General features: G+C 35.9%; 1 protein-coding gene across 1 annotated transcript in view; it reads left to right on the top strand.

Annotated features, from left to right (window-relative positions):
- LOC107655968 (WD repeat-containing protein 18) overlaps nucleotides 1–11,372 on the top strand; it is a 63,026-nt gene that overhangs the window by 25,602 nt on the left and 26,052 nt on the right. The window contains 4 exon segments of the mRNA XM_074186887.1: nucleotides 679–822; nucleotides 7,995–8,059; nucleotides 10,041–10,097; nucleotides 10,099–10,109. Of these exon segments, the coding sequence (XP_074042988.1) occupies nucleotides 679–822; nucleotides 7,995–8,059; nucleotides 10,041–10,097; nucleotides 10,099–10,109 (277 nt within the window).

Here is an 11,372-nt window from a genome sequence, read left to right as displayed (position 1 = left end):
TATATACTACCGTTCAAAAGTTTGGGATCAGAGTTTTAATGTTTTTTAATGGAGTCTCTTGTGCTCATCAAGGCTGTATCTATTTGATCAAAAATACAGAAAAAAACTGTAATATTTTATTATATATATATTATTTCAATTAAAATTTAAAATTATTAATTAAAAAATAATTGAGATCTGTTGGAAGTTGTATTTTTAAACTTTGAACTTTGCTAATACAGGACATTAACATGTAGAGACCATATTGACGTATTATGTTCCCTTTCATTTATTCCTTAAATTTTCTTTGCTTGGTCTTAAAAAGGTTTTAAAATGTCTTAAATCTTCATAAAGCCTGCTGTCTATGATGAACGTATAAATCACCTGAATCATTGAAAGATCTAATGCAACAGAGCTAAAAAAGAGAAAACGAAAACTTGCGTTACGTAAATAAACTTCAGATTATGATTTATACATAAATTTTCTGTATTCTTATAGGGAGAATATTTTATTACTTGAAAACGCTTAACTTTTTAAAAACCATTTGATCAAAACTTTACCTGAAATAGTCTAAAGGTCAAACATATGAAACCAACTAAGAACTTGGCATGTGTTTCAAACTAGATTATTAAAAGACATCTTGGACCTTTTTTTAATTTTTTTATTGACCAGCTGTATTTCTCTCTCCTCATGTCACAGGTCTGGGAAGTTTCCTCTGGGGAGATGCTCCTGTCCGTCCTCTTCGACGTTGCCATCATGTCAGTGACCTTTGATCCCTGCGAGTATTTCCTATTCTGCGGAGGCAGCGATGGCAATATTTTTCAAGTGTCTCTCTGCAGCACGGTAAGCACTTTAGATGCCGGCATTTCCTGATCACTGGCATTTATTCAGGTCCGATGAGACCTTTGCAATAGAGTTTTTGTCACTATTGTGAAGTTGTTTATGAGATGTTTAATTGGCCAATAGCACATGGACAAGCAGCCTGTTGTGGTTTCATAAGCAATAACGCACCCTGTCTTATCTTCAGTGCATTAGACGGAGAAGATTACAGTCATTTTCTATCAGATCTTTTCTTTCACATAGTCCTGAGAGTAAACTTAGTCAATTTCTGCTGTGAAACGTTTATATGCTGATCTTTGTGATCCTCTGTCCTGATCCTTCACATGTCTCCTCAGCACTGCTGAGAACTGAAGTGAGTGGTTATTTTTTTTATTTTTCTGGTGAGCTGTCTGTTCAGTCCAGGTCAGGGCATCTTAGAAAAAACTCTCTGTGCTGGAAGGCAAAAATGAATGTGTTTCCTCACATTCTCACCTCGCTTCACCTTTACACTTCTCTTAAAGGGAATTTCAGATGAAACGTATGCAGGTGTCATGGCCATTGTCAGTTTCACTTATAGCCCATGTAGTTTTGCTGGATCATTGGAAGTAGGTTATTCCCCAGCAGGTGCCTTTGGCTTTGAGAAGATATGAGGCTCAACCAGCGGAAACATCTGTTTACGGTGAACATTGGTATTGGGAATTTTGTGGTTTGTGGAAATTATTATATTTTGAGGAGATCTCAGATAATGCATTTACTCATCCTCATGTTGTTCCAAACCTTCTGTGGGAGATGTTTAGCAGAATGATCATGGTAGGGGTAGGCGATATACCGGTAGACACAATAGAAAAAAAGAAATTTGTCAGTTGACCAATTGTTGTTACACGTTCACATGACGTTGCTGTGCTAAGTGGTAACGAAAACTTATCGTTTGCACACATTTTTAAGGATTGCAGTGTAAAAACAAGTGATTTTAAGCCGTTGAAACTAGGGGTGTGCGGTATTGACAAAAATAATATCTCTATATTTTCTGGGATTTTATCAATAACGATTATTAGACGATATTTTGCTGAGTGTGATATTGTGCTGGTACCTTTAGGACTGCTGTGGACTGGACAGCTGACTCCTAAAGTTTTTGATATTCTTCATATTCAGTGTGGTGTCAGATAGAAATGAATCTTTTCCAATAAGTTTAAATTTATTTTTACATTTTATGGGCAATTTTAACCTTTATAAAGCCATTTTTTCCTAAAAGTGTCCATTATGTTTTGAGTCAAATTCAAAGTCAAATTCTTACATTTAATCAGTGAATTACAATAATAAGACATTTGGGGCTGTTACCAAGCAAATGAAATCAGTATCAACAAAATGAATCTTTGCAATGCAGAGGAAACACAGAAGCTGCATCTGAAGTGGTATTTAGATGTATTTACTCACTGTTTAATGCAGGACATTAATGCATTTAACCTGCAATTACAAATGCATAAATAATGTTTTGATGTATTAATCATAAAACGTTGAATAGATACTTTAAATGTGAAATTAAAACCACCAGTTTCTGCCTCTAAATATATATTTAATAGACTGAATCATGCAGTGAAAGAACGCACTCTAAATGCGAACACACACTAGTCTAGACTTCATCATGTAATGTATGCGTGCACTCTGTCGGTGTGTTTTGTTTGGTTTTTGCAAAATACTCGATAATGTCAAATCGCACATCGTTAAAACAACAATTACGATATTATCGCAGACGATATATATCGCACACCCCTAGTTCAATCAGCAGTGAAAGAGGACTCATTTCGTTATATGCGTACGTGCGCTGCCTTAGAGGTGCTCATAGGTTAAATACACAAACTTGTATTTGTCAAAATGCCTTGTCTTAGCAAGTATCCTCGTAAATAGTAATTTAGGTCTTAAGTGAAAGCAAACTGCTGAGAAAAAAAACATGTGTAACAGTATATTGGAGCCATGCAGCTCTTAAAGTGACAGCAGTCTAATATTCCTGCTGTCTGTCATTCATGTTAATCATATAACAAAAGAGAGAAAATTTCTCACTGCTCTTGACTAAATCACTTTTGTAACTTTAATAAGAAATATATTTAATTTACACAGTGAAGAATAAAGAATATGCAGTGTTTTTATACATTTGATTACTTTATACAACGTAGCCTTTCTTATTTATTTGTTCTACTGTGTTTTTTTGTCCTATTGCTTGTAATTAGTGTTATTCTTATTTATACATATCTTATTCTGTTTACTTTCCTTCAGTAAGCTTAAGTTTTTTTTTTTTTTTAAGGCTAGTATGCTTTATTGTGATATTGACACTGACAAGAATTATGAAATCTCTATGGTATCAAACATTTTGATATCATAAAGACCTTATTTAAAGCAAAAATAAATATATTGTGATTATATCTCATTACCCTGAAATAAAATTACTCGTATCGTGATATAAGATTTTGGCCATATCGCCTACCCCTACTTCATGCTGCTTTCTTTCATGTTATGCAAGTTATCATGGGTTGACTATCGACAAAGACATCTGCTATTGTCGATATCTCTGACTATCCTCGATACATGATACTATCGTCTATCGGCACAACCCTAGTAGGGATGCATCAATTATTTTTCTAAATTATTAAAATTCCAATACTTGGCAATACCAGTAAGCTGATAATTAATTTCTTGTTATGCCAGATAACTGATAAATGACCGCTATTTAAATTCTATACTATTTTGTCTAAAAAAAATGTACTGCGTGAAAAAATGGATATTCATTTTGAGAATTACTAAGCTAAACAGAAATTAGCATGCACAATTAAATATGTCATATCGGCCACAGTTTTTGCATTTGCATTGCATTTCCACAGTTATTAACTTTTTAAATATATTTTCATTAGTGCTGTCATATGTCATGAAATAATTATTAACATTTTTCTGTAATTAATCGCGATTAATCGCATATTAATATTTATACTGTCATGATTTCACATTGAATCTCCGAATCGATGTAGAAACAACATAAAAATTGTATAGGCCTATTATAATGATTTTAATGGCATCTTAGTAGCCTGTTATTAATGAAGGCCAGTATCATTGAAGCTTGAAAGAGCAGGCTGTCTGAAATGGCTTTCTGATCCATAATTGTTGAAAAACTCCCTTAAATGATAAAAGAAGGAAGAAACGTTTGGAAGAACCAGTATTTTCTGGTCAGCACTTAATACGATTTGTCTCATAGCTCTCACCATATCATAAAGTATTCCTGAGCTCATATTGAGAAACTGCAAACCTAACTGGAGATGCTAGAGGCATAATTTTTTATGAATAAACATGTTTCTTCTTGAGGCAGTGTTTTACGATTGAAGATTTCTTTCTTCTTTTTGTTTGTCTAATTACGTTTTATTATTCAGTGTATGTGAGAGAGAGACAGCATGTGTTCCTGTTTCTAAACGCCTTTAAACTGAGGTGAAACTGTGTGCGGTTCATTCCCAATCTGTCCAGATGCATTCATCATCATTCTTAAACATTAATCAGGGCATTAATTAGCTGGTACTGACGTGCTTTTTCTCAGCCTCTCGGTTTTTCATTCTGCTCCTCGCGTCTGGAATCTCAGCCAGCCTTATTAGTCTACAGGGTTTCCTGATTTATTTATTTTTTCATGTTTCTAAAACCTTTCAAGATGTTCAAAGGCTATTCATTGATAGACTCATATCTCTTTGACTTCTAAGGCTGGTTTTTACACTTAACACTTTCGGTCTACTGTCTTAAAGTTGATTTCACAGTAAGATTAATTGGTGGGATATAAGAAATGTGAGGAGGCTTGGAACGTGGCGTCCTGAATTCTTTCCAAAACATCGGCCTCGATCTTTGCATTCTGATTGGTTCAGAAGTTTCCCTTTGAACAATATACAATAACTTGCCAGTAAAATTTGTGGAAAACAAAAAAATCCTCCTCTCGGGACTAGATGATGGGCCTTTATGGTGTTCAGTGATTAGATTTCATGTCGAAAATGATTGTTTATTATGCAGTTGTGACCTTACACGCTTCTGTTAAGCTTCTCTTCTCAGTCCAGCAGTTTAATTGACCTCTTCACCCTGTTGAAAGTGCTTCCTCAGCTCTGTTTCTTTCCCTTTGTTGTTCGGATTGTCTTGTCAGTGATGAACGAGGGTTGAATTTGTCATATTTAGATAGAAAAAGACTTTCTGACAGGAAAGCTTACAACTCCCTGCCTGCTTGAAGATGAAAGACAGAAAGGGAAAATAAAAAGACGCAAAGAGAAGAATACAGAGCGGATAAGTGTGTTACTGCTGAAGTTTTTAAAAAATCTAATCCTGTCAAGGCTTTCTGACTCACAAAGACATCTGTTTAACTTAAAAACCCTAGTTCTGAACAGCCCTGCTCTATACAAACACTTTAATGTAGAGGTTTAACTTAATTTAACTTTAAATTTAACTATATATATATATATATATATATATATAATACACACGGTGTGCACATAAGTAGCGTGCAGGTGCGCATGCGTGACCAAAATGCAAACTGTAAACAAGTTCAGACCTCTCATTTGCGTACTGACATGGTAGACAGCTGTTAATGCAGAATCGCCGTTTTAGATCGAATAACTGTATATATAAGATTTCCAGTCGAACTGAAAGCACAAATCTAGGTTATGTGCTGCCGGTTTCACAGCAAAACACAAGACGACTTTTCATTCACTTACACTGTTCACTCGGCAACCCAGCAGCGCAAATACATACTTGCCAGCAACCCGACAGAATAAAAGCTTGCTAATTTTGGGTTTGAAAATGATGAAAATTCATAAGAAAATCTAAATATTAGCATTGTATTTTTAAGTGTATTATAAAATAATTGCATTTTTGTTTAATACTCACTTTTTATTTAAAAATGTAATAGTTTGATCACACTATTCATTATTTTGTTTGTTATTTTATTTAAAAATACAAAATAAAAGTATTGAATTGATAATAATACTAATCAATTCAATATCAAATTATTAATGTTTTAGTTAAGTTGTAGCCATGTTATACTAAATTAAAACGTGGGAATAAATAGGGCTGTGACGGTGCCGTGACAACCGCATCACCACTGCGGTTGTCTACTGCCACCGGCAATAGTGCACGTGACGTCACGTCACGCACTCTATAACAAGCATGTTTTGTACGAAGTTTTGTATACAAATGTAACCTAACCGTAATAGTTTTTTGTTTTATTTAGACTATATAGGCTTGTTCACACCGGGACAAATATCACGCGCGATTATCGCCGACGTTTAACGCCTCGTGACTAAACAAAGGGCGCCAATGTGAGTGTGCACACCGACGCGCAAAACGCGAGGTGTAAAAGCGTAATTTTTAAAAAAACGCCTCGGGCTCGTTTTTTTGGTTTGACGCGCCGCGTTAAAAACTGGCCGACCACGGCAAGACCGTTTGGTGCTTGCCGAGCACACATTGATACCTAACGACAAAGAGGAAGTAAGTAGACCAAGAAGATGCATCGAGGCAAGATGAATGTAGAGCTGCTGGTCTCATTGGTGTCTGAACACAAAGGGCTTTATGACAAACGCGACAGCGACTGCAAAAATCTCGATAAGAGAGAGTTGTTATGGAGAGGAATTGCAGATCAAATAGGATTCGATGTGTACCGGGGTATTTCTGTTTTTCATTAAGCGCCATCTAATGTCAGGGAGTGAATTTGCACGTTCACTCGGCTCATCGCCTGCGAAAATCGCTTGGGTATGAACACAAAAGACGCGTCGAAAAACATCGGCGATAAGCGCGCGTGATAATCGTCCCGGTGTGTACGAGGCTTAAGTGTAGCCTAATTCACAAATTACCTCAAACGCCATACACAGCGTTTCCTTTAGATTGGCAGGTTTGAGTGCAGGAAAATACAGTTTATGCATACAGCAAGTTAATTTTGTGTTGGGCGATGGACCTTGGTGGGAAACCAAATACTACATCACCGTCACCCATCCGTGTTTGTACAAGTGTCTTTAAGTTCCTGTGATCGCAAACGCGATAATTGTAATTGTAAATAATAGTTGAGCAGCATATCAGCATATTAGAACGATTTCTGAAGGAGCATGTGACACTGAAGAAAATTCAGCTTTGCATCAAAGGAATAAATTAGATTTTAAAATACATTAAAATAGAAAACACAAATTTTAAATTGCAATCATTTTTCACAATATTACTGTTTTAACTGTATTTTTGTTTAAATAAATACAGTCTTGGTGAGCAGAAGAGACAACGATTGTCATGCACATGCCTTCCTTGTGGTAGCTGTAGCAGCTCTTTATTATGCTTTAATGCACACAGTGGTTTCACATAGATTTTGGTACAGCGTTTGTCTACCATGTTTAACTGGCTTTGTTGAACACAGTCTCTTCAAGTCATTTTAACCACAGACCTCCCTTTAATCTCAAATCAAAAAGTGCTATTCTAAAACCCCATTAGATATTCCAGAAGGAACTCATAGCTGGAAATTGCCAATTCTTTCCTGGGTTTCACGACTACAAACTGAACAGCTCTATTGTTTGAATTATAACAAGGTCTCTCAAAACTATCTCCCCCTCCTGATCACATGGATTTTATTTATGGACCAGTGCGATGTCTGTCCGTAATAATGTGCAAATCTGAATATGAAAGACATGAGTTTCCTTCCAGAATGGCTGGAGATCTCCTGCTGGCTTTAACTCTTCCTGTCATGTATTATTGATGCTCCTTATTGCCAGGCTTTAAAGAGGTGATGTAATGATTTGAGTCAGCAGTGGTCCAGTCCAGGCCACCGTACTTCTCCTACGGCCTCTTCCTTAATTAATGCCATTAAGTCAATCGATCAGACCGTTTAGGAGACAGTCGGGGCTAAATCTCATGGTACCTAATGGAGGCTGCGGGACGGAGCGTGATTGTCTGTGGGTACCAGGACTGTAAGCTAATTTGCTCTAGCCGGTGATCAACTGTAAGGATTTTTTTCAGCTGCCCTAGTTGGCATAAAAACATGTACATGATCAACGAGTGTAAGATGCAGCGAGACCCCAAACTGTCACACTGACCCCAAGCCAGCAGGCTGTCGTTATTGTTGACCCATGTTAGCATTTGGATCGTTTTCTCCACATTGTTATAAATGTTTCTCCTTTGCTCTTTTTCTCTCTTTCTTTCCTACTTGGCAGAGTTTAAGCCGGGATAAAACCTTCCAGACAGACAGCGACGGCAATCAGGTGTTCAAAGGACACAGGTGAGGTTGTCTGCGGTTTTTTTGTGACCCATGTGTCTGTCCTCGGTTATTACTTCAGGAAAAGATGTGCGTTTTTTTGCCAGAGCCCAAAGTTCAGACAGAGAAAGGAAGAAAGGTGAAAGTCTCTGGCTTCTGCTCTAGAGCGAACTCATTTTGGATTAAACTCCTTCTTTCTGTGCTTTGTGCAGAAGCTCCGCCTGTGAAGCGGTGCAGGCAGAAGGTGTAATCACAGCCTCCATTTGCGGTGGTGTTTTCAGGTTACAGACAGCGAGAAACGCAGAATTGGCCGATGCTGGTGGCAGAAAGGCTGTCATTTTGGCATCGTACTGTAACAAACACATGTTCATTTTTATGACAACTTAATGTGGCTCGAGAATTTAATGTGGCTTTGACTTAGCCTGTGTACTCTATTAAATTATGTTTTGTGGGTTATTTGATTATATGAAGTATATAAAAAGACAAATAATTATATCAATCCATTCGGGGAACACTCTGTGCGTGTATGTGTATATCAGTGAATCTTGAAAAAATATCAGATATTTTATAAATAGAATGTTTATGTATATATTTCTTTGAATAAATATATATTTTATTATATTAATGAAGAAAATAATTGTATTAATAAAAATACAAAAACTGATTTATATTTATTAGAGAATATTGAAAATATATAATATATATATTTAAAATAGTGTACACTAGGGCTGTCCAAAAAATATTCGAATTTCGAATATTCGTCGAATTTAAAATAAAACTCCACATTCGAAAGCAAAAATTTTGCATTCGAATTTTAGGTGTGCGTTAAGGAAGCAGCCTTATCAGTGGCGCACCGCACGAGATGTGATGACGATGTAAGTGTCGTTGCATTATAATGTTTTTGTTAGCCTAACGCTGCTGCGTTGTTCATTAAAAATATAGCGGAAAAAGAAAGCATCAATGTGGAGATGATCTTGTTTACATCAAAACTGTAACCAAGCCGTTCACACAGAACACATATTTTGCACATTTTCTAGAGGGACATCTATCACCGTTGCATTCGCATCTCGCACAAAGGAGCTGCATGTTTAGAAATGTTTAGAAAGCCATGTAAAATTAATGCAAGTTTAACTTTGAAAAAACATATCTCGAGACTTTATGGCGGGTTTTTTTCCCCATCCCACTTCAACTCCTGTTTTTAAATGAAAAATGTACTCTGTGTGATTGGCTTTCCGCCCTTTGTATTAAACTATGCATACATACATGATGCTGTTTTGTTTATAGTTGTTTAAGCAACTTAATTAATTATAATTGGTTTATAAACATTATTTTAAACATTATGCACTTTTTTTCACAGATAGTCATGTTATCATATGCTTTGAATAAACATGCATTAGTAATATTTTGCTAGATGCACCCTCTTGTGGCCTCAGAAGAGAAGCCAAAAGCTTCTCCCTAACTGAAATTATGCATTTTAAATTCGAATATAATTCGAATTTTGATAATATTTAAGTACAAAATTCAAATTTAGTTTTTCAGCCATTTTGACAGCCCTAGTGTACACACACACATACACATTTATATATTTAGAAATGTATATGAATAGAAATATTGCATTCATATATTATATTAATTAATAAAATAATTTTATTTAGCAGGTTTACATTAACAAAGACAGTAAAGATGTATTTTACACAAGATTATTTCAAATAAATTTTGTTCTGTTGAACTTTTTATTTTTTCAAAGAATCTTGAAAAAATATTGCGCTTTCCACAAAAATATTATTGATTTATATATATATATGATTTCTGAAGAAAGAAACCTGCTTCTCTCACATGAGCACAACATGTCTGCTAACTCCCACACCATGATTTTATTGAATATTTTTTAATACACAATATACAGTATTATGTAGACAGACTTGTTAGTTTGTAGAGCAGATAAACCTGTATATAGATCTGAACCTGCACTCTCCACTATAACAGTCTCTCTCCTCCTGGACAGAAATCTGGTGACATGTCTGTCTGTGTCCATGGACGGGACCCTCCTGCTGTCCGTCCATCAACCACAAGGGGAAGCATCAAGCGCTCTCTCTCTTTCTCTCTGCATGATTCTCTTGTCTACAGGCTAGATCTGCTCTATGTACAATCACCTCTCAAGCGTCCCAGCATCCTTCAGTGCTCAGCCAGGCTCGCTGACTCTTCCTTCCTCTCTGGCAGCTCGACCGGTCTGCTTGTAGCTCACTCCAAATTGACGTGCCTTTGGACACCTGCGTCTTTTTCAGTTTAGGTGTCTGATCTCTCATGCTTCGGCCGTGACTGGCTGGCAGTAGGGCAGGAATGATGAGATTCTGCAGCGATAGTGACACAGCGTGCTCTGTTTTGGTTCTGATCCGTGAATACATTCTGTCGGGTTTGACAGTAGTTTACCCTCCAAGGAGCACAAAACAACCTCATGTTCCTTTTTGGGTTAGATTTTTTTTCTTTCTCTTCCTTCTGTCAATTATGGACACTGTGCGAAAATGGAAAATTCTAGGACACTTGAGTAACCAATTTAAGCAATTTTAAAGGCAACAGGAAGTCACTGTTTGGCCCTGTTAGTTTTCTATTGCTTGTACCTGGTCTTATTGCGCACAGCTCACCAGTGCACATTATTTCTTCCAAATAAAAAACAAGCTTTTTCCTCTAAGATGACTTTTCTTTTCAGCTTATATTTTGTTAATGCCAAATAGGTATTTTGGCTTTATTTAATAAGTCAACGACATACCGTATAAAACTATCCAAGATAAAAAAAAGACAAGTTTGTATTATATTTTAACAAAACTGCTTCAATACATTATTTTCTAAGATAACAATAATATGAATAAAATAATAATAAGATTGTCGTAAAGGTTTTCATCTCTTTAATGAGTCTTTTTTTTTTTTCATTATGGTATCAAGACTATTAAGGTATCACCCTGACAGTTTTGACTTTATGTCCCAAAATTATCACAGTTATTTTTTTAAAATTTAGAACAAGATATTCATGGTAGAACAGGTGTAATCATTGCATGCATGATTTTTTTCTGTTTACATTTTCTTTTACATGTTTAAAGGGGTCCTATTATGCTTTTTCACTTTTTTAATTTTAGTCAGTGTGTAGTGTGTATGTTTGGGCATAAAAAAGATCTAGAAAGTTACAAATCTCAAAGTCCACTCTGAAGGGAGATATTTCGTTTTTAAAAAATCCCTTTTCAAGAACTACAACGAACGGCTCGTTTGTACTACAGCGTTTGTTTTCCGGGTTTTGTGATATCACAAAGCGGCCCATTAGAATATCATTAAAATAATTCCCGCC

This window comes from Sinocyclocheilus anshuiensis, unplaced genomic scaffold (assembly GCF_001515605.1).
Source record: "Sinocyclocheilus anshuiensis isolate Anshui unplaced genomic scaffold, SAMN03320099.WGS_v1.1 scaffold51, whole genome shotgun sequence".
Classification (NCBI taxonomy): Eukaryota; Metazoa; Chordata; class Actinopteri; order Cypriniformes; family Cyprinidae; genus Sinocyclocheilus; species Sinocyclocheilus anshuiensis.
Note: the sequence above shows the minus strand (reverse complement) of the source record. Positions and strands in the feature narration are given on the sequence as shown.